Below are 24,153 nucleotides of genomic sequence, written 5' to 3' on the forward strand. Positions count from 1 at the left end.
GTGTCGTAACCGGTTTTCGTCCGGGCACGAAATATTTACTTGACGGGAAAAGTGATGTGAATAAATGGTTTTGAAAATAATTTGGGAGTCGCCATCGGCCTTTTGGGTCAGGTAGGTCGAATACCTAAAAAATATCTTTTAAAAGAGTTTTTAAGAAAACATCAATTAAAAGATAAACTGATCTGCGTTTTAACCAAAAATTCGTTCTTTTTAATAATAAAAAGGGATTCGTGGTCGGTTACGTTTAGGGAAGGATTAGCACCCCTACAACGCCCAAAATTGGTACTTTTTAATTATAAATTGTCTCTATTATTAAAAATTAAAAATTAAAAATATATTTAATTTATAATCCTATTATTTCAAAATTATAAAAAATATTTATTTATTTAAAAATATCGGAAAAAGACTTCTAGGTGCCTTAAGACAGCTCTTTTCTTTGATATTAATAAATATTAATTTAAATAAAATTAAATAATAATTTTTATAATATTTAATTTTAAAATACCAGAATATGACATCCAGTTGTATTAAGACTGCCCTTTTCTTCGATATTGAAAAATAAATAAATAATTTAAAAAAAATTATTTATTTATTATATATTTATAAAAACATTTAAATATATAAACAAGTAAAATTAAAAAAAATACAATTATAACTATATATTTAAAAGCAATAAAAGAAATAAAACTACTTAAAATTATTGACTAAATTATAGTAAAAGTAAAATTGAAAACCTAATTCATAATTAATCAAAATTATAGGGATTAAACATGCTGTTTCTTTATTTTTATTTATTTAGTGACTAAAATAAAATTATCTAAAAATTCGGATATTAGAATAAAATAAATTAAAAATATAAACTAGGGATTAAAATATTATTTATTAAAATTAAGGGATTAATTCTGTTATTTATCCTAAATATATTATTTTAATATAAAGGACTAAAATAAATAAAATTAAAATTTCGAGATCAAATTAAAAGTATTATAAGTTCGATTTAGTGACTAGAATGTAAAGTTTACAAGTTGGAATGGCTTCGGACGGGTTTACCCTTTTGTGAAATTACAGAAATACCCTCCCCGAAACGACGTCGTTTGGGAGAGGGTATTTATATCCTAAGCCGGCTGGCCCTACGGGCCAGTTTCTCATTTCTTCAATTCTGTTCTCTCTCTAACAGAGAGAGAACAAAAATGTTCTCTAGCTTCCCTCACCGGAGGGAAGCCGGTCACCAGACGGCAACCGTCTGCCGCCGTGACCGTCACCGCCGACCACCGTATCTAAAGAATTACCTTCGATTTCCGAAGGTTTTGGTGACGTCCGGTGGCTTCCTCGGTAAGCTTCTTTCCTTTCTTTTTGTCTCTGTTTTGGTTTTTTTTTTTTTTTTGCTGTTGTTCCTTTCCCTTTTGTGAGTCACCGGACTACCAGTGATGACTCACCCCTTAGCCATGGCGTGGACGGCTGGCGTTGGAGCTTCTGGAGCCTTCGGTTGGGACGTGGCAGCGGTGGAGGCAGAGGCAGCTAGGGATTAGAGGCGGCTAGGGATTAGGGTTAGGAAACCCTAACTGAAACCCTAAATGTTTTTGGGTTTCAGTTTGGTTTGGGCCAGAAAATTGGTTTGTATTTTTTTATTATTTTTATTATTATTTATATATATATATTTAATATAATAATAATAATAATAATAATAATATTTATAATAATTATAATAATTATAATTATAATTATAATAATAATAATAAATAAATTAATATGGGTAAAAAAAATTAGTATCTTCACTTTGCATTCTAAATAATACAGAATATTTCTCAATACTACTATTTTAGAGGAAAATCATACTTCTTCAATACAAATTTATTTTTTAAAGGAAAACTTAAACAAAATGACGCTTTAAAATTTTTATCTTGTTAGGCGCAGTATAAAATCCAAAGATAATAATATCCCTTGTAAAATGATCTTCATGTTTTAGAAACTAAAGTTCATCTTTTTGCTTAGGAACCTACGACATACCCTTTATATAAGGGGAAAGATTTGCATCATTGTCCTTTCTACTCAAATTTCGATCGATTCATGTTCGTGTAAATACATTTTTTTAATACGTATCGTAGTGGATTACATCTTGTGGCAGAGTTAAGAGTAATAGTTTTCTTTTTTTTTTTCTATAAGATTTATCTTAGGGACCCTTGAATCAATTACATTGTTCGTCTCTAGGTTTCTTTAGTGATTTTTAGCCATCTTGCTATGCCCTTATTTTGATCCAATCTGTTGGTTGGCATCTTTGCAGTGTCTCTCACGTTCAAGTAATGGGACGTCCTTTATCTCCTTCCTTTGGCATTCAGATACTTGAACCCTCTGAAAAATCTATGCTGGAGGCACGGAGCTACGCACAACCACCGCCCCTACCTGAACAGACTAGTTTTGCTTCCACTCTGCAGTTGCGCTTGAGAGACTTGGAGCAGATTGTAAATTTACTACCTGAAAATGGGGGAAATGTAGTTATCATGGAATATGGGTATGGATGGGATGTAGAATCAGACGAGGATGAGGAAGACATTGTCATAGAATAAACTTGTACTAGTTTTCTTCCCCCATTGAACCGAGTACATGGTCACATGGAAGCTAAAATTCCTGCAACACTATTAGTGTGCTGGGCGGTTAGGCCCCTCCCGGGTGTTACCTAAACTTTGTTCAGGGCTTTAGTTATTCTGATGTAATATTATAGTGTTACCAATATTTATTAGCTTTATCCAAGTGTGAGGCTTCCACATCTTCCAACTGTGATGCTGAGGAATGGAGTGACAAGTTTATATATATAGGGATAAATATCTACTTGCATTATGTAAAAAATAATAATTTTATATTAATATAAGATTATTAGATGAACATAGTGGATGATTGAGAATAAATTTTTTATGAATTTACATCGTTTTTTTATTCATAAAAATATTTTCACTTTTAACTGTATATCTCAGTTATTTACATTCACCAAATAGTATGCGTAATAATTGCCGGTTGGTCTTGAGCTAGACGCAGATTTCATTCTGTAATTTTGGGACACAACTGGGGAACTGTTAACCTAACTAAACAAAATTTTCATACAAACACTATATAATATTAACCCAACCTTCATTCAGCAATGTGAACAAATAACAGCAATATGTATCAGTATTATTTTGTTGAGTGCTTGAAAGAAATGCAAAACAGAAGCGCTACAAAGGAAGAGGATCAGGTCAAGTCACCCCAGGTTCACATATTCTTCAAAGCCTACACAAATATGAACTTAAAAGTACAAGTTCAATGAAATTATTTAAATGATACTCTAAGCTTGTTGAGCAAAACAGGCTTCCGACATCAGGGTGTCTTGGACTTGGGTGGTGATGGAATTAACTGCAACACAGAGCATAATCCTGTCAGCCTCCAAAGTTCGTAAATCAAACCAAAATTTTCATATATGTCCTATTCTCTTTACAGAAACAATTCATGTAATGCTGATTTTATTTTACATCAGCTGCCATTCATATATGATCGACTAGCTTGTAGAATTTCTCTATTTTTGTGTTAATCTTTAACTATTCCTCAACAAAACTAGCAATTCCCCATATATATATGAATTCAGTTCTAATATTCAACCAACTGTTGAAAAAGAAAAATGTGCAACCCAAGACTCAAAAGATGAAATCGAATACCTGATAACAGGAGATGAGAGATGTAACAAATCCAAAGGCTCCAGTCACACGTGGAGTGACTTTCTTAGGTGCCAATTGAAGAAGCCCAACTGCTACGACTATATCCATTCCTGCTTTAACAAGGGCCAGAGTCCTCTCATTTGATTTTTGGAGCTTTGCACGATACTCCTCATTCTGCATTTATATAAGCACAATAAAGTTGGAAACTGCAGCAACAAAAGAATCGGAATGCAGAAGAATGATTACAATAACACTTAAGAGAAAACACATATTGAGCATACCTTGTACTTGTCACAATTCTTAAGATTCTTTTCCAACTTTTTCATTGATAAAGATAGCCTTCCGAGCTCCCCAAGCTGATAAAAAGATGTCATATGTTTTGAAAAGGGGGATATTATAGCTCACTGAACATCTAAAAATATTGTAGGTAGAGAGATTTGATCTAAAATTAACAAAGAGCAACAAACCTCAACTAAGGTGGTACAGATTGATGAACCCATCCAGCAGAAAAGGGATATTTGTCCAAGCAACTCAGCACGTTCTTTGTTCTGTAGATGGAATTTTTTTTTCAAGCTAATAATTGTAAACAAAGACAAACAAGTTAAATAGAATACAAAAATGAAGTGTGTTGCATACCTTATAGATGCCTGATCTGTGAAGCCAGACAATTTGATCGAGAAATAAGAAAGTTGACAACAATGCATTTTTCGACTGAAACAAACATTAAATTAATCCAAGGGGTGTTAAATTAACTAAGTTGACTTGAAAGTAGAGAAATTCCAAAGGAAATTGGAAGTTTATCATACCTTTCCTAACAGAACAAGTGGAAGGGGAGTTCCTTGAGGAACTGGGCTAATAAGACCGTGCAAATCATTGACAAACTGCAAATTCACAATGAAACAAGAATCAAACTATATTTATAATAAAAATAATGGGAGAACTTAAGTTCGCTATCATATGCCTTTCGTGGTACCAAGTATTTTTTTTCATGTTATCCGAATTCAGTTAACTCAATGCTTTTAAGAAACCAAAAAGAGCAACAACAAAAAATCTTCATACCATGCATTAGCTCAGAGTGCTCTACTTTCAGCAATATAACAGAAAAAGAAATATTATTTATCTAATAAGTGAAAAAGGTCGATCATTGTTCAACATAAGCCAACTAGTTAGTTTTATATATGACAAAGTGAGATAACCTTAAAAAGGCGGAACACTTTCCGAGCCAAGCTGGTTGATTTGTCAACATTTTGTGCGGTTCCAGGTTGCCCATTACTTAAGAATTTCGAGCCATATTGAATGGCCCTGCATATCTTATCCCTTGCTTCAGCCTTGTTCAAATACAAAACTATAAGAGCAAGTTCCGCTCTAGTTACATCCAGCGTACTCATCCTTATCTGCAAAACACCTGAAAAATCCTAATAATTACATTCTCGCACAAACCTAAAGGGCCGATGCAAAAGCACACATGTGATCGTAAGATGCAGGGAGACAATGTTGCTGTTTAAACAATCAAGTTCTAACTAATGGCATGAACAAGCTAAAAAAAATTCTATCCTTAAATAGCATGAACAAGCTAAAAAAAATTATATCCTTAAATAGCATGAAAGCTCTAATTAATAGCTTAAACTCAAACTGAATAACCATAAGTTCACTTTAGGCTTTGCTTGGTATGAAGGATGGAAATGAGGAAAGTCTTAATAGTAGAAGATATTCAGCACCAAGCATCAAACTCTCTTCACAAATACTATAGTCTGAAGTCTATTGACTTGCAAAAAAACATACAAGGAAGCTTTTAGCTAGAACAGATAATCAGCAAAATCATAACCAGCAAAGTCTAGTACCCAACAGTTTAGCTTAGCTTTGAATTGTATCAATCTAATAAACAAGATACCCATAATTTAATTTTCCAGTTTCCCTATTTCCTATCAACCAAGCATACCTGACAACAAATAATAAAAAGAAAGTAAAAATTCAAAAACTTAATCAAATAATCAAAACACGAAACACCCAAATTGGAAAACACTAAGAATATTATAAAACAACACAAACTAAATTTCAAAAAAGTACCCAAAACCATACAACAGCAGCAACATACAGTCAACTTAAAAGCAAAGATTTGTCTTCTTACAGCTAACAACAGATGCGAATCAATAAAAAAAACTGGGGGTTCCGTGAATTGGGCAAGTACCCAGATAAAAGGTCTGAAAACAGAAAAATCGAATGAGAAAGGTACCGAAGAAAGTGCCTGATGATTTTACCCCTTTTCTTTAATAGAAAATCGTGTTTTCTAAGGCAGCGGGCAGATTGGAGTTTCTGGGTCTCACGTTGTCTCCAGCGTCAGCTCAATGTGTCGTTTTCTGATCCTCTATCTCTACGTCTGATAAAGGCTTGTTCGGTCCAATCTTTTCGAAATGGTTTTTAAATATTATTAAATTGATTACATTGCAGGTATAATTGATTATTTTTTTATATTTTAATAAATAAAATAAAGATAAAGATAAAATTGAATGATAAAATTTATAATTTATTTATAAAATATTATAAATTTAATTAGATTGAATCACGTCAGTTTATCACTTTACTTAAAACATGTCATAATATATAAATTACTTTTAAAAAGTAAAATATATTCATACAATAAATGATTAAAAATTAATCAAACAATTAAAAAAATAATCATTATGACTAAACATAATTAATAATGTTGAAATATAAACATAATTAACATTAATTTAAAATGCATATACTAACAATTATCAGATATAAATAATTTTTATTTTATTTTAGTAAGATAAAGATATAATTAAAAACAATAAATATCTAAAGAAATATTATTATAAATATCTTGAAATATTATATGAAATATTATAGTAGTTATCTAGATTGGAACTAAGATTTTTCTATATTAAAATTAATTCCACCACTCTTTAACTATTTCTTATTAAACTTGTCATGAATTAAAAATGATTTCATATGATCAAATCGAGTCAGAATATGTCAGATTCAAGTATTTTGACTATCATAATTTTGACTGTTGCAAAACATTAATTCCACCCTTAATAGTATTTAGGATTCATTTATACATCTAAGTTTACATAAGCAACAAACTAATGTTATTTGAATTGATCCGAAACATGATTTTAGAAAATGATTAAACATGAAATGTGTAAAATAAATATCTGTGTATCATTTAAGTTCATATTTAATGTTCTTATGAAAATTCTAATGACTTACGTATTTTGTCTGTTGACTACCTCTCTTTGATCGCTTTCCATAGTATTGTAGGACTAAATTAAGATCGAATACATTTGATCGTAGATAAATCATAAGTCAAAGATAGTGTGATAATTTAGGGTCCATATTAGATATTAATAAATTTTTGTTAACATGTCTTTCATCAACCTATAGTTAAAGATAATATGATCCTTTTATGATAATTTGATAATATTAATAGTCATTTTGAGATAAATAATAAATTAGGGACTATAATGTAACTTTTAAATTTTAGTAGTGGAAAAAACTTGCAGAAATATTAGTGACCACATATGTTATTAAATCACTGTTCCTAGACAAACGTGCATGTATTAATAAATATATCATATTGGAGATGTGGTATATACTCCATATCCTTTTCTTCCGAGAGAGGAATAGGAGGCTGGCTAGTGGCTGGAAAAGAGTCGACTAACCAAAATAGTTAGATCTCACTCTCTCAGTTTCCCTCTGCTAGCAAACTTGACAATGGCGGATCCATCACTTCACCATGAAGTTCAACCCATCAAAGAAATAGCCATAGACTATACTCCAGAGGCCTGCACCCACTGTCCCGTCTCCAACTCCATCACACTCACCTTCGACCACCGCGGAGGCGCCAGATGGCGTTCCACCACTCGCTTCCTCTACGGCACTTTCACTTCCCTTATCCAATGCCCCAAAGGCAACACCAGTGGCCTCAACTTCAATATTTACCTCTCCTCTCTCGAAGGCGACAAATCCCAAGACGAGATCGATTTCGAGTTCCTTGGCAAAGACAAAACTATAGTCCAAACCAATTACTACTCAACAGGTTCATACAATTTTTTTTCTTAAGTACTGCATTTATTTTTGCTATGTTTCTAAGGTTTTTGTGTGTAAATTTTTTTATGTAGGAACTGGGAACAGAGAGCAGATTCATGATCTGGGTTTTGACTGCTCCGATGGGTTCCATGAATACACAATCAAATGGAATCCTGATTCTATAGAGTGGGTTATTGATGGGAAGGTGGTGAGGAAAGCGGAGAAGAAGGAAGGTGAGGGATTTCCTGAGAAGCCCATGTTTTTGTACGCTTCGGTTTGGGATGCAAGCTACATTGATGAAGCTCGATGGACTGGGCCTTACATTGGCTCCGATGCTCCCTATGTTTGTCTCTATAAGGATATTCAAGTGCCTGTCAACAACACTGTTGTCGAATGTTCTTGTGATTCATCATGATCTGGCCTGTTCTTGCTTTCTTTCGAGTTGTGTTCGTCTGAGTGTCTCTTGTTGTTTGATGGATCTTTTCTTTGGGTTTTCCCTATATTATCTTTTACTCTATTGTGTGTTGCAAGTTGTAATTCGCTCTCTGGTTCGTCTTAATAATCTCATTTTCCTTTCATAAAAATATAATCCAAAGAAAATCTTATTGATTTGCAAGGACTTGTTTTACTAGCATGGTTAGCATTCAGAAGATGGAAGCTATAAGATATGAAGAAAGGTGCTCAACTTGATGTTATAAGATATGAAGTAGCAGAGAATACAACCTCCCCTTCCAAAGGGCATGTACTCTGTACACTTTATATTTAAAGTATACATGTAAAATCTGGTGAAATCTACATAGATGTGTTAATGATGCTATGATAATTGAATATGGGGTAAGTGTTTTAACAATACTTGAAAAAAAGATACATGACTAAGTAATAACCGTCATTACCCTGGAGATACCATCTGCTGGTGCCGGGTGCTGCTGCTTTTGAGGTGGGCTGTGGATATCAAAGTAAATTCTATGGCACTGTCTTCCATTGATGAGTTCCTGTTCAACAATTGCATTTTTCTTCTTCAAGCTGAACCATATGGTGTAAAAGGCTGCATTTGGTGTCCATGGCAAATGGTTAACCTAGCTCTTCTTAGGAAGGAAATGAGGCCATTTGCAACCTCCGAACGCCTGAGAACTGAGCAGAACTAGACTCTCGCTATCATATTATGCAACTTCACAAAATCATCTAAGGTGAGCTCCTCAGGTCTTGACTGCATACATGATTCGAGTATCAATTAACTTGGTGCAGAGGTGAGATTACCATCAGTTAAGCAAAATTGCATATAACAGATAAAAGGAGGAAATAACTAAACTAATAAGTAGAAGGTGTCGGTTTCGACTGAAACTCACAGTTATTGGAAGGCCAGCATCTCCAAGAGCTCTTTCTATCTCACTGGATGGGCATATGTGCTGGAGTGATTTCCTCAACATCTTACGTTTTCCATTGAATGCAGAATTCACCTAAAGTTTTTAAGTAAATAACTCTAAGGTATCACTTTATTCAAGCAATAATAATTTAGGTTTTATTATCAGAAAATATATGGATATCATCCCAAAACAGGTCACAGGCCAAGTTTGAAGGTCTAATTTATGTTCCTACTGTCCTACGTGAGCTATTCCGAGTTTCAGTAATAACTAAAAGTAAAGTTGCCTCAACATGGAAACCACCCAACCATGGAGAAAAAGCTTTTCGTGGAGGCCACAGAAGGGTAGTTTGGAGCTTGCTTCAGCTTAAATGTAACGACAGCTGCATCAACCTACAAAAGCATAAAAACGAAGACTTAGTATCCATCCTTTCAGTAAAGTAAAATATGTTTCATGTGGACCCTGTTAGAGAACGAAGGAGCTATTCCAGGTGACGCTAGATTGGTTTAAGGTGAATCTCAAAATGGTAAAATATGATGCCTTAACATCATTTAGATGACTTACATTAGGTTGAGGAAAGAAATTTGTTCTTGGGACTCTGAAGTTGTATTCAGGCTCTGAAAGCAACACGATATAAAGGTATCACACAAGTTTTCAAAAAGATTGTTACCAGGTACACATCAACAAAGTTATTTCCCATTGCATATAGTTGAAAGCTAAAAAAACCAACAAATTAACACCAAACAAAAAACTTCATTGAATAAAAAACACATGATAATAATTTATTCTAGATCCCCTAAATATAGTAGAAATACCAGAATAAAAATTTACGAAGATGTTGATGGGTCGGTACTCAGGTGTCCGCAAAGACGATTCCACCAATCGTACAGCTGTTTCCTCCTGGTATTATTTAAGCATTACAATTAGTAAGCCAGTTTATGAATACTTAATCCAAACAGGCTGAGACAATCAACATAGAGAGAAAAAAGACTTTAAACATATTCAACCTCATATTTCTACCTCACAAATGATGCAACAATGACCCAAACACTTGAAAATTTTGACGTCGAATGCTAGTTTTACCATATCAATAAAAAAAAGGGATAGATAAAGATTTTACAGACCTGGAGCAAGAGAACAACTTTGGAGAAAATATCACCCATAGGAAGAAGTAGTTTAATTACATCCGTACTTATGTTAAAGGGTAGGTTAGAAACTACCTGCAAAACGAAGAGTATAAACTTATTATAAATAAGATTGGCAAGGCAATTTGGGAGGGAGGCAATATATCTATTATTCACAAATTCAACTTCTCTTAATTAGCATTAGCATCAAATTAAGGTCGAAAATCTAATCTTAGTTTTAAGTGTAGAGTCGTTAAAAAGACAACTAAACGAAGCATAGTTCTTACTTTGGAGCGGATTAAGCTTGCATTCAGAGCCTTTCTACTTTCCAACATTGGAGAAATATGAGAACCAATGTGACATTTGACAAAATCCTCTTGTAATACCTAAAAAATTCTCATATAGTATTAAAAGATATTCAAAATTCAATAAAGAAGTAATATTTGTTAGACAATTTACTAATTCACCTTGAACCTGTCCGTGCTTTCAAATCTTTCTCTTACAAGAGCCACCATATGAGGATCCTACATCACATAAACAAAATAAAATAAATCCAAGCTATATTCTTCAATAAAATTTATTTTCAGTAATTGTAATTTGGAATTGAAAAGAACGGACCTTTTCGATGGCTAGAACTGTGGCACCGGAGTTTATGAGGACATTGGTTAAAGAACCAGTTCCCGGTCCAATTTCTAACACCACGTCACCTTCTTCTACATTGGCCGCCCGTACCAGTTGCTCGTTAATTTCAGAATTCAACATGTAATGCTGCATATGTTAAATAAATATGCCACAATTAATTAGGTTATCTAAAACCCAGTGCATTAGAAACAAGAAAGAGAAGTGGGGCGTGTAATTTGACCTGGCCGAGGGATTTTCGTGGGAAGCGGCCCTTTGAGTTGAGAGCTTTGAGGGTGGCGTGGTAATCGTCATCTCGGCTCCTCCTCAAAGCGCACGCTATATGCAACAGCGTCGTTTGATTTCGTACGCGGGAACTGGTATTGGCCGCCGGGACTTTAGCGGTCGGGAGGGAAACAATTGGCGGGAGAGAGTGGAAAAGATGAGTCGCAGTGGTCATGTCTTCCTTACCGATAAATTTGGAAAGTGAAATTTTTTTTCCCTTCTTGTTTTATCCCAATTTTTTGAAAATTCAATGCTACATCTTAATTGATTGAAAAAAGAGTGATTAAATTATATTTTTTTATTTAATTGTTTAAAAAATCTATTTTCAAACGTTATTTGATATGTATATAATTTTTTTTTAAATAATAATTCTAAAATTCTTAATTTTAAGAAAAATCTTAATTTCTCGACATTTCTCTTAAAATTTATAAATTTTGTCTATTGTGCTCAAATGTCATCTCGTCGTTACAACAATTAAATTTGTTCTTTTGACTGGAAGAAACGTTGGATATAATTAACACTATCTCTCATCCGTTTATTTCATTTGTTATTCGTTAATTTACGATAACAGAAGAATGTGAATGTGTGATAATCAATAGTGGACATTCAACGACAAACAGAATAGATAATAATGGCGATTTGACCAAATTGATATATATTTATCGAATATTTATCTTTTTAACACCGTTTGATATATATTTTTCGAAGTAACACCCTTTCGGTTGAGCTGGCGAAAGGCGCGTGACGCGCTTTACCCGTGTTTTCGCTGAGTTGGATGCCACATGTGGAAGACGCATCCCCGGGGACGCGCCTTCACTGGATTCTGATGACTCGATTGCCACGTGTGGAAGGCGCATCCCCGGAGACGCGCCTTCCATTAAATGCCATAAATGCCCCCACCCGTTTTCTCTAACTATCCCTCCTCCTCCCCTATATAAACCCCCTCAACCCTCCCTCATTCTTCACACCAAAATCATATTATCCTCTCTTATATAACTCAAATTCTCTAACTATTTGAGTTTTAAATTTGTTATTAGTGGTAAGAAATTTATTTTTATATTAATATCTTTTTAAATAGTTATTATATTTTATATTAATATATTTATGTAAATATTATTTTTTTTTATTAAAATAATATTTATATAATTATTATTTATTTAAAATTATTAATTTTTTGTGCTAATTATATTGTTTTGTCTACAGTTATAATGGAAAATGAAATGATGTTGCGATTTGATATTGATCATATCTCCAGTTATTTTAGCGATATGGTAATATTTAAATTAAAGAAGCTGAAGAGGGGGTTGTTTTTTAGTTAGATCATTATATCCCCTTAACCTTGAAGAGAAACATCACAATTGAGGAGTTAATCATAAAAATTTCGTTAAAGATTCGTGTAGCAGGCCAGAGAAGACTATATTCACTTCAGTATAGATTTCCTACTGAACTTTTTCCGCTCACGTATACATCATTTCAGCTTTCAAACGATGATGATGTTTCTATGATGGTTGATGCTTATATGGGGAGTTCACAATCTCTTATTGAAATGTATGTCACTTTTATTGAGATTCGTGCAACTCGTGGTCTCTCATATTCCTTTCACTTTGGAGGATTAAAAAATTATGTATACGATGACACATTTCATGTTCTGATTGGATGATTAAATTTATTAAATTAAATTTTCAATAAGACTAATTTCATAAAATATGTAAGTCTTGAAGATTAAATATGTAATTATACTAATTTATTAACTTATGCATCAATATTTTCGTTAAATATTGATAAGAGATGACTAGATTGATAACATTTAACTAATTAACTGATAAAATTAATAGATCGATAATCAAAATCAAAAATAATAATATAACCATATGTGTAATATTATAATTTCATACATTTTTCTTATAACTACAATAAAATCAAAACTGGTTTTCATATATTGTTCTATCATATTAATGTAGATAATTCACTCCACATTTAACACACATTAACAAAATACATTTGATAATTCTTACATTATAATCGAAACACTTTACATAATATATTATTAATTTATAATAAAAATAAAAATAAAATATTTATTATTAAACAAAATACCAGCGTGGCAGTCGAGTCATCAGAATCAAGTGAAGGCGCGTCCCCGGGGATGCGCCTTCCACACGTGGCATCCAACTCAGCGAAAACACGGGTAAAACGCGTCTCCGGAGACGCGCCTTTCGCCAGCTCAACGAAAGAGTGTCACTTCGAAAAATATATATCAACCGATACTAAAAAATTAAATATTCAATTAAATGACGTCAGTTTGATCAAATCGCCCATAATAATTGTGGGCATTTTTAGAGATGAGAATGATTGTTGTTTACTTTCATTCTCTCGTCCTGTTGGCACTAGCTTGCCTATTACGACGGAGATACCTGCATTTAATCATGCTATTAGAGTCTTCTTGATCTCTAAATGGTGTGGTAGGTTCAAATTAATATTGGAAAGTGATAGTTTGATTGCTGTGGGTCCTTCGAAAGCTCCATCTTGCTTTCGTGATTTGCATTAAATAATGCTTTTTTATGGATGTTAACAATTAGCTTTACTATTTTAGTTAAAATAATCTTAAGTACTTAAAAAATATATAATTTAGATATTTATTTTAAGTACCTAAAAAGCTTAATATATCAATTGGCTCTTCATCTTAATAGTTTTTTTTTAAAATTTGATTCCTGAAGATTTTACTATTTTAATTCCTAAATGTTTAAATTTAAGAAAACATTAATATAATATTTTACAACAAATCAAATTATTAATAGGATATTAAATAATTAAAATATTAATAACATTAGAGAGATTATATATATAGGATTAGGATCTTATTCTTCCTTTTTACATGCAGATTTGAGTGACAGAGAAGCATCTGAAGGGTTTTTGTTGAGCAGGTCGAGTAGCGCTAGCATTCCCCAACATATACATACTACCGCCTATCGCGGCTCCAAGTTAGCCCACCGCCCATTCGCCCATTTTGCGTGGCTTTGCGTATTTTAGTGCTACCTAACGTAAACTGTACTGATGAGGTTATCATATCCTTCTCCAAAAAGAAAAATAAAGCCAAGGAACAAGGAGAGGGAATGTAACGATGGATTCCGCACTGAACTGAAATGCACTTCTAACTCAGTTCAAAATCTACTCATCTCGTTCACTCTCTTTCCAGATCTGCCAACATCGTTAATCAACGGCGTCGTTTCAGATCTCAATCCAGTAACATTTCCGTGATTCCGTCTCATTCTCATTCCGGATCTGATCATTACTCGTTACTTGCTGCTATTACTAATTCCGTAATCATATTAATTATGAATTCTTATGATGCATTAGTTTTAGGATATTTTTGCTTTGTTGTTTATGGATAAGGAAATGAAACTGGAATTCGACTGGTGCAGGATGTATTTTGATTAAGATCGAAATATAAAAATCATACAGACAAGCTCATGTTTGAAAATCTGACGGCAATCGGTTCTTCTCACAGTCCTCATCTTCGGAAACCTGGCGCCAAATCTGTTTCTTCTGACCTAGGTGAATCTTTTATCTGTTTCGGTAATTGATTGACCTTCGATTTTAACTTATTGAACATACTACGGATGTTTTTTTTGTTGTTGTTTTTTTACCTTTTGTTTTTTTATTTGTTGTTTAGGGGCTGGTGAACCTGGAAATAGTGCAATAGAAGGTTATGTGTTTCCTTTTGTGGTAGGTGAAATGAAGGGTTCCAGTTCACCAATGCACGCCACAGCCATAATGCCTTCTCCTACCTTTCTGTGGAGATTTAAGGTTATATGGTTTTTGATCTGGGCATTGACTAGTTGCAAGGTCGGTATTATTACAGTTAGCTAGGATGCAGTGGATGCTTGTGAGATTTGGTCTTGAAAATGGTTCTTTTCTTTTTATGAAACAGATTGGATGGGATTCACTCATGAGAATGAGTGCAGGCTTGAGAGACTTGTTCTTGTATGAGGCATTCTTATATTATAACCCTCTCCTTCTTGTGGTTAGTTAACATATTTTTTAGTATGATTACGGATTGATATTTGATATTAGATGTTTGTCGAATCTTACTTCTTGTTCTCGCAATTGTAGACAATGATGGTTTGGCTGTGGGGAGTGTGCTTATGGGTCTTCTCCCAGAGTACTATTAGTTATGCAAAAATATTTGATCTTGATCAAAACCATCTTACTCACAGAGAAATATGGAAGGTACTTGTTTTAAATACTTCCCATGTTATTTGGATTTTTGCACTTCATGTGCTTTATTGAGATTTTGGTCCCAAGATAGTAACCTTTTGCATGTTTTCAACAATTAGAGTTATCAATTATGGCTTTACTACTTAATTATCGCTTGTCAGTTTAATGATTCTGTATGTATGTGTATGAATGCAAATGTTTATGGGACTATGTGTAGTCTTCTCTTGTAGTTTTGTATATTGGATTCTATAGGATTACCAAGTTTCCAGTGCCATCAGTAATTTGACACATTGATGGTTCTGACATTTGAAATACAACCTGCAGGTGATCCTCTACGTTGCTGTTGCCTTGGTTTTGATATTCCCCTTCGACATTTTCTATTTTTCATCTCATTACTTCTTGCTAAGAACACTCTGGCGGATAGCTTTCCCACTTCAGGCTAGTTTCTAGTGTACCTTTCTCTTTCTTTGTGCTTGAACTAGCAAGCTGCATTTGTAGATTAGCATTTCCTTATATCGGAGTATTTTCCCTTTACTCTTTGGATTTTTCCTTTTTAGTAGCAATTACTCAGAGTTTTGCTGTGGCTGACATACATGCATTTGCATTTTGTACTTGTTTAATTCTTGTATAACAGCCAATTTCGTTTCCTGACTTCTTCTTGGCAGACATTTTAACCTCCATGGCCAAGGTATGAACCTGTAACATCATTTCATCTCCTTAAGCAAGTTGCTTATTTCCTTTCTCTTAACATTTAGATTGTACCAATTGTAGGTAGAATCCTATGAAAATACTTTCTCGTACTTTCACTCTTTTGGAGAAAGTTTCAGTTTCCTGCTGTTTAGATGTATCTCATAGAACCAAAATTACTGGACATACGCTAATGTTATAATATTAGAATTTGATTTCATAAGTGGAGCTGGATTTTTCCCTAATTTCTTAATCTTTATTTTTGCGAAGGTATTTTCAGATTTGGAGCGTTCAGTCTGTCAAATGGTTCATCGCCAGGTAATTTTGGTTATTTATAAAAGGCTAAGAGCGCTCTCAAATATGTTGCTTTGTGGGATTTTTAGTTTTAATTATTTTTCCAAATTGGCTGAAGATAAGGCCTTCAACAACCTAGCACTTTCATGGTCTTTAATTATTATCTGTAAATTGTATCACCTACTTCATTATGTGTTCCTGCAATTCTATGAAAAATAAGTTGATGGTTTCCGAGGCAGTTAAAACCCATTGAACTTAAGGCATAATGTTGTGCTTATAATGCTTTACAATACAGTTGTTTTTGGATCGCTTGTGTGAGATCTTCTAAATAAACTAATGTTTGCAGTTATCAGCCAACCATTTTATCCTTTTAGGGATGATATTAAGAAACAATGAGGGCCCATCTTATTTAGTACTAAATATGATTATGCTTAATTTGAATTTGATCAACATTGAATTGTCGAAGCTCTTTGTGTTGATGCAATGTTGATCTCCTCAGATAACTAAGATGAGGTTTCTCTTGGCATGTAGGTTGCAACAATTGCATGGTTTGAAGCAGACTCGGTTTGTGGCAGCCACTCAGTTGCAATTCCGCTAGTGCTTGTTATTCCTTATATTTGGCGGCTACTGCAATGTCTGCGTCAGTATAAAGACACAAAAGAGAAGCCAGCCCTTTTTAATGGTAATACATCTAGGTCCTTGATGCTTACTATTTTCTTATTAATTTACATCTAGTCGGAATGGATATGGATATCTGGACTGGTAAAGTATACAATGTAAATGAAGAAAATTCTTAAAACTCTATGGACAGGACATCATTGAACTTTGTCCGTGATTTCTATAGCTAGTTCTCACATGGTTCATCTCATATGAGCTATGTAACTATTTACACCTGATTTTTCTTCTATGTAATTCTGTTCAACTGCTATATTTTTTATTCTAACCAAGTTTGCTTATGGTTTTCAGCTTTAAAATACTCAACAGCAGTCCCTGTGATTTTTCTTTCTGCCCTTAAATATCATGTCTAACCTGATAGGTGGACATATGTTTATCGTCGCCTCTGGCTTTTCTCAAGTCTTATTAACTCACTCTATTCGTTTTATTGGGACATAACTCGTGATTGGGACCTTAGGTATGATTATATATCACCATTCCACACAGTTTATATAGCGTTTGATTGTGATGCCACACCGGCATTCCTTGCACCAAATTAAGTTTAAATTTGGCATGTACATCAGTGTCTTCACTAGGATCTTCAAGTTCAACAAACCAAGTTTATGTTCTAATCTGTTATATGGGCGACGATGGGTAAGAATCTTAGTGCAGATAATGCAATTTCATTCTGCAAGACGTCATTGGCACATCAGTAGTTGGCTTACATGCATAATTGCCAATTTTTTTCAAACTTGGTAGGTTTACTTTTGGGTTATCTGAAGCAACTTGGTTTTGCGTTGCACATGGACGTATAACCTGTCTGCTCATCTCCGCCACAACTACCTGACTGTGTTTCTGGTCACCGCCTTAGAGATGCTAAGAAGGTTCCAATGGATATTCTTTCGAGTAGAAAACGAATGGAACAAAATTACCAAGTCTGGCTTTCAGATCCCAATGGCCGACATCCCAAGAGAGGAGGAAAAATTACTAGGCTCAACCAATCACAACGTGTAGATGATTATACAAGAGTCTCTCTCTGGCATTAAGTAGCTTCAAATTAAATTCATTATTTGCGCTGCCATGGGTCCTTATAATATTTCAGCCCTGAAGCAGTTGCTGCATTTTGGTTGCCCCTGTTTGACTCTGAAGATATATATATATATATATAAGGTTGGATTTTCCTGCTTCGTTGAGCAACAATTTTGAACTGTGAAAGCGGCTTAGGTTAGATGTATGATGTTTGAAGAAACATGTATTGATATTGGAGGTTTTTAATGTCATAAGACTTTCCTAGTGGTGATGTTGTTGTTTTTATCTATGATGATGCGCTGCTGTGTTGGAAAGGGAACATTTGAGTCATGTTGGAAACGAAAACAAAACAAATCTGAACTAAGACAAAGGACCAAAAATCGTTAAATTTAATTCAAGGAGATTATTATACTCAATAAATTCTAGTATGGTAAATATATATTTTGATATTTGAATTTTACTTTTTTTTCAAGTATATATAATTGATCTCATTTTTTTAGTCCAAATAATTATCAGAAGTTGATCTTATGCTTCAAATAAATCATTTATCGTGAGTAGTAATTTGGATAAAGAAAATGTAGAGTATGAAGTTAAGGTACCGATTTGATCCAATAAATTTAGGTTCTTAATTAGATAAAAATGGCTTTAAGTACGAAATTGAATCTTTAAGTCAGATTTGTATACCTTGATTGGATTAAAAAAACTTTAAATATCAAATTGAACTTTAAAATTAAATTTAAATATTTAATTGGACAAAAAAAATTAAATATCAAATTAAATTTTAAAGGTAAACTGAAGTAAAAATATATATATTTACACGGTAAGTGATAAAATTGCTGACAAAGGAGATCCTCGTGAGTAAGCTCTTGTCTTCATATTATATCACAGTATTCATTCTTCTAATCAAAAAACGTGGTTTTTGGGCATCCCAAAGTAAATCCATAATTAAACTTGCTTAACAAGGGGAAGTTTTTCCTTCATATTGGGGAAAGTTACAAGGAGCATGGAAAGTACCGTATTCCTCATTCAAGAAATCAACCAAAGTTACAGAACCACCATTCTAAGGATGACATTCAATCTCCTCTGTTACGAGAATTGGCCAAATATTTAAAAAGAATGGGATAAAGTACGTGAATATTCGAATTCGAAATCTCTAAGAGAATAATATTTCTCTTTATATCTAAACCCACTTAATGAATTCTACTAAATCATATTTAAATAATCATTCAAATCAAATTATTATAAAATGATTACTGTAAGTTAAGTTATAACAAGTGTAAAATTTTCATAAATTTAATGATCGTAGCTTCTAAAATTTCAACGATCAAAATAATCATTTAAGTATAATTTATAACTTAAGATCCAATTTTAGATGTCACTTTATGATAATAAACGCACGAATTATCTGAATAAAGTTCCAAGTAAATGACATTAAAGTTTTAGAACAAACAAAAGGAGATGGAGAAGGAACGAACCCCAACTTTCACTCCAATAAAGCAAAAACAAAACAAAGGGCTCACGTAATATACAAAATCGTGGCCTCTCCTCTTCCCCCCACCATCATAAACCGCCAGTACTGGCCCTCAACTTCACACAACTCTCCCTTAAAACCACCCTTTTTTTACACCTTCACTACTCGATCCTCTTCCATGGCTTCGGATACCTGTTGGAGTCGTATGTTTGCCGAGGATGAAGCCTCTTGGTGCTGCATCTTCGTGTTGGTGACCCTTCTACTACTCAACTCTTTCGAGGAAACGAACTCTACGATGATGAATGAAGAGGAACATGATGGCAAAGTGATCGGTGGTCGTCGGCTGTTGGAGCGAGCGTGCGATGAAATCTATGTCGTTGCAGAAGGAGAAACCCTGCACTCGATAAGTGATAAGTGTGGTGATCCATTTATAGTGGAGCACAACCCTCATATTCATGACCCTGATGATGTTTTCCCTGGACTTGTCATCAAGATTACTCCTCCGAGCTCTCTTTCTTCGACATCGTTTAAACGGTAGCTTTGTTTGTATTTGCCATGATTGATCATTGGCGTGTGTTGAACTTCTTCTTATTAGGAATTCCTTCATTGGTACCAGGTAGGGTGGAGAATTTTCCATTTGATTTCATTGTTTTTTCAGGTCAATTGAAAAACCAGTGTGTTTGGTGAAGTTGTATGCTGTTTGTAATACTTGAATACCTCCCTTGGAACATACATTAACCTACAGAAACATGCAGAAGACAATAAAAATTTCATTGTGTTTTCGTATAACGTCGTCAACAATGAAGTTCAAAGGCGAAAACACTTTTGGGAAAACCAATACGATCTTTGTGATGATTGTTTATGAAAGATATAGTAACTATATAATCATGCTACCCACCATGCAAAGTTGAAATGAAAACTACCACATCCTTCTCTTCCAAGGTGAGCTGGCCGCTCAACTCCCAATCGCATTCGTTTACAAGAGGACGAGAACACCGGGTCTCCTGCACAAACCAAAACCACCCATCAGCTAGATGGATTGCTTTTCAAAATGACAACCCTAAATCTTTTTTGCGTCATTCCTAGACCCTGGAGAACACTTGCACAAACTCCCCTTTCATGAACATTTCAGGTCTCTCCTTGATCAAATTGGTACGAACCTATGCTACTAAATCCTTCATGGTTAACTAAGAAAGAACAAAACCAAACCCAATGCATTAAAATCTTCAAAAATTAAGCTGCTTGAAACAATGTTGATTTTTTTTTATTTAAAAAAAAGGTGTTACCTTATCTGCTCCTTTTGAAAGATCAATATTGACATCATGAACTTTAACAGATTCATATAGAAGTTCTAAGCCTCCACTGCATCAAACAATGAATATCATATAATTAAAATTAAAAGGCAAGAATTAAGAAGAATAAATTTGGGTTATCTACTCCTTACGCAGTATTAGTTTTCATGGCGTCGATCTTCTGTTCTTTGGGCCATGATTGTTGGGCTTCAATAGTTGTACATGGGCCTCTCTTTAATAAACAGTTTATCATGAGCAATCAATTTTCTCTCATTAGTCCTTGTACTTTGGAGAAGTTTGTATTTAATGCATGGACAGTTACTTAACATTCTGCTTCAAAACGCATACTTAATGCATGGACAGTTGCTTAACATCCCGCTTCAAAATCAAGTTTAGATCCATTAAATATCAATTAATAAAGCTAAACTTGACAACAAAAGAGCTAAAAAGGTACTTTGGCAATTGCCATTCACAAACTTTTATGTTAATAGATTCGAGGTAGGTCGGAGTTTGTCTCTCTCTTAAGTCTCATTTTATACTTGAAATTATAAATTATGTGTAGAGTTTAAGACTTGGTCCTTTCATGCAATTGATTAAACCGAAGCATTTTCGCTAAAAGGCAAACTGAATGATATGGTCCAAACTATTAAGAGAGAAAAGGCCCCATTGCCCCCACCACAAAGATGAACAGTCCCTCTTATATTAAATCATCAAAGGATAAAGTATAGAAATGGTTCTCAATTATAGGGTTTTTATTTATCGAGTATTCCGATTATAGTCTATTATTTTATTGAGTCTTCTAACCATTAAAAGTTACAAAATCGTTATTCAACGATTCATATATATTCCAAACTTGTTTTTTCGGTTAAAAAATTTGGTGGATCAACTCTCTATTTACATTATGTCGTCGAGTCACTACTTGAAAGAAACGACAGTGCCACTAAATATCATTAAAATATGATTTTATTATATCTTAACCAACATGTTAGCGTCCAGCTCAGACGGTCGATAATTTTTAATAAAAAATGACGAATTTGAAACATAAATAATCGAGTGATAATCTTGTAACTTTTAATAGTTAATAGACTCAGTAAAAAAATTTATAGTCAGAAAATTATTTTATAACTTTTAATAATTAAAAATTTTAACAAAATATTACTTTATAATCAGGTGATGATTATGCAGTTTACACATTATTAAAATGGAGTCCCATTGTCATTAGTGGATGTACAGGCTAATGCCCTCCCCCCCTCGTCCCTCGTTGCAGCTCAAAAGTAAAACAAGTTAAATTCTATCCGCACGAATTATAAATTATAGATTTAAATTTGATTATTTTAAAAATATTATTTATTTAAAAAGATAAAATTAAAATCAAAATTAAATTTCTAACATACAAATTTAATAATTATAGTTTAACTTAAATTTTAAAAAGATTAAATATAATTTAAATATAATATTCAGACTGATAAAAGAATTTTAAAGAAAAATATGTGCGGTGGGCACGGAAACATGGAGTCCACGAAGGATTTTAAATTTCACGTACTTTTTGATTTATTTTTTAAAGGAACATATTGGGGAAATGGGGTCCCACTCAATAGAGGGTCCCCAATTCAACAGAGAAGCAAAAAGGGGACCAGCAACTGACAAGTGGGCAATGGCAGTGGCAGTGGCCATACCATCACATTGTGGCCTACCTTCACACTACGACCCCACCACCACCTCCAGAAGGGCAAAGCTGAAAACATTGGGGCTAAATTCCACTACTTACTCCCTATACTATGCACGACTCATAAATTTAGTCCATGTATTTTAATTTAATCAGTTTTTTTGTTTTTGTTTTAATTCAATTTTTATTCAAGTAATATAATGATCATATTATAATGATTTAAAATGTTTAAATTAAAAAACAATAAATAAATCTATAATTTATACATAATATATATACTAGTTATACAATTTAAATTAAAATATTTTAGTGTCGTTATTTGGATCGGATCAAAATTTTGAAACTTCAAAAAGATTTAGATTAAAGGCATAATATAAAAAAAAATTATGTTTGATTGAATAGTTATTTTGGTCCATATTATTACTTTGGAGTATTTTTACCCTAATGTTTATTTTGAGATAAAAAAGACCCCATCGGTAAATAAAAAGCGTTAGTCAACAAATGATCAAGCTTCAAAATAACGATCTTTTGCCCTAAAAATAAATGTTAGAGGAAAAAATGCACCCAAAAAATAATAAGATTCAAAGTGATTATTTAGTCAAACAATATGAGCCTTTCTACTAGGGGTGTTCGCGGTCGGTTTTGATCAGTTTTTAGCTAAAAATTAATCCTATCCGAAAGTATAAATGTTTGCGGTTTGGATCGGTTTGGATGTTTCTAAAAAAATATCCGATCCGATCCAATTAAGTGCGGCTTAATTCGGTTTGGATTTGTATAATTTTTTTTATTCTAAATTTTCAAAATAATTATTGATTTTTTTCCATAAAAAACAACATATGTATAACAAAAGTAAATATAATATATTTTAACAAATGTAAGCTTGTGAAGTTTGCTCACATTAATAGTTCAACAGCAGTTTGTAGATAGAACCAAGATTTTTCATTTTTGGGCATAGATGAGTTCATTTTTGTATATGTCATTCTTTGTCAACCAAATACACAAAAGGCATTCATAGTAAGAGACTATCGGTTCGTTTTGGATCGTTTATGGATTTCCAAACGCAAACCGTACCGATCGGTTTTTATAATAAAAAAATTAAACACACTAAATCAGTTTCAGTTTTTGGATCGGTTTTCAATTATTTTTTTTTGATCGGACTAGATCTGAACACCCTATTTTATACCTTAAAATAAATATTAAGATCAAAATGCTAAAAAAATACCAAATGAATATTTAGTCAAACATTAAAATCATTTTTTATGATGTCTAGATTAAATTATCAAATTATACTATAAAAATTAAATTTATAATTCGAGTATAAAACAATTGGAGCAGAAATTGGGATGAGCATGGGTTTAGTTGGGCCCCTACCCCCATGGTTCATGGTGCTTGCACAACTTCACGAGACTGGTGAAAATGGTGGGATCCCACAAAACACCCGCAACAGAGGGCCTACCTAGACAGACACAGACAGAGAGAGAATCGTATGTGGTGGGGTCCCCTTAAGGCATGTAAATAAAAGTGGTGGAGCCGTCGGATTTACAGATTGGGGGAGGGGGACCTTGGATCTGTTGCCGTACACTACGCAGCTTGGGTTGGGAGTACCTTTTAGCAGGCGACAACTTGCAAGACATTAGAGTCGCTCAATGTTTATATCTTGGTCAGTTCAACATACACAGTTTGCTTACCATTTATGCTTTGGTATCAATCCTTTTAAT

At 33.4% G+C, this 24,153-nt stretch overlaps 4 protein-coding genes and 2 pseudogenes across 7 annotated transcripts; 3 read left to right on the forward strand and 3 right to left on the reverse strand.

Moving 5' to 3' along the window:
- Positions 1–3,205: 3,205 nt before the first annotated feature.
- On the reverse strand, positions 3,206–21,257 carry LOC120141045 (peroxisomal membrane protein 11D-like). 3 transcript variants are annotated; one of them, XM_039155989.1, is made up of 8 exons: positions 21,247–21,257; positions 4,880–5,072; positions 4,490–4,564; positions 4,320–4,394; positions 4,151–4,231; positions 3,965–4,039; positions 3,684–3,857; positions 3,206–3,384 (listed from the first exon to the last, which is right to left on the reverse strand). In XM_039155989.1, the coding sequence occupies exons 2-8, from the start codon at positions 5,069–5,071 to the stop codon at positions 3,349–3,351; spliced, it is 708 nt and encodes a 235-aa protein (XP_039011920.1). In that variant the 5' UTR covers position 5,072; positions 21,247–21,257; the 3' UTR covers positions 3,206–3,348. The 3 variants fall into 3 exon arrangements, with proteins under 3 accessions (XP_039011920.1, XP_039011921.1, XP_039011919.1); XM_039155990.1 differs by lacking the exon at positions 21,247–21,257 and adding an exon at positions 5,917–5,936; XM_039155988.1 differs by lacking the exon at positions 21,247–21,257 and having other exon boundaries at positions 4,880–5,086.
- Positions 7,318–8,320, forward strand: LOC120141046 (xyloglucan endotransglucosylase/hydrolase protein 20-like). Its single transcript, XM_039155991.1, has 2 exons — positions 7,318–7,746; positions 7,829–8,320. The coding sequence occupies exons 1-2, from the start codon at positions 7,422–7,424 to the stop codon at positions 8,149–8,151; spliced, it is 648 nt and encodes a 215-aa protein (XP_039011922.1). The 5' UTR covers positions 7,318–7,421; the 3' UTR covers positions 8,152–8,320.
- Positions 8,413–11,325, reverse strand: LOC120141044 (ribosomal RNA small subunit methyltransferase, chloroplastic-like). Of its 2 annotated transcripts, none has more exons than XM_039155987.1 (10): positions 11,084–11,325; positions 10,840–10,989; positions 10,689–10,745; positions 10,509–10,607; positions 10,226–10,317; positions 9,913–10,001; positions 9,662–9,714; positions 9,406–9,489; positions 9,083–9,193; positions 8,413–8,943 (listed from the first exon to the last, which is right to left on the reverse strand). In XM_039155987.1, exons 1-10 carry the CDS (start codon positions 11,297–11,299, stop codon positions 8,878–8,880), a joined length of 1,017 nt encoding a protein of 338 aa, XP_039011918.1. In that variant the 5' UTR covers positions 11,300–11,325; the 3' UTR covers positions 8,413–8,877. The 2 variants fall into 2 exon arrangements, with proteins under 2 accessions (XP_039011918.1, XP_039011917.1); XM_039155986.1 differs by having other exon boundaries at positions 9,913–9,997; positions 10,222–10,317.
- LOC120141043 lies at positions 14,199–18,266 on the forward strand (annotated as a pseudogene).
- On the forward strand, positions 19,616–20,047 carry LOC120141047. Its single transcript, XM_039155992.1, has one exon. It carries the CDS (start codon positions 19,656–19,658, stop codon positions 20,013–20,015), a length of 360 nt encoding a protein of 119 aa, XP_039011923.1. The 5' UTR covers positions 19,616–19,655; the 3' UTR covers positions 20,016–20,047.
- LOC120141124 lies at positions 20,368–20,938 on the reverse strand (annotated as a pseudogene).
- Positions 21,258–24,153: the final 2,896 nt, after the last annotated feature.

Source organism: Hibiscus syriacus, unplaced genomic scaffold (genome assembly GCF_006381635.1).
Source record: "Hibiscus syriacus cultivar Baekdansim isolate YM2019G1 unplaced genomic scaffold, ASM638163v2 tig00110793_pilon, whole genome shotgun sequence".
Classification (NCBI taxonomy): domain Eukaryota; kingdom Viridiplantae; phylum Streptophyta; class Magnoliopsida; order Malvales; family Malvaceae; genus Hibiscus; species Hibiscus syriacus.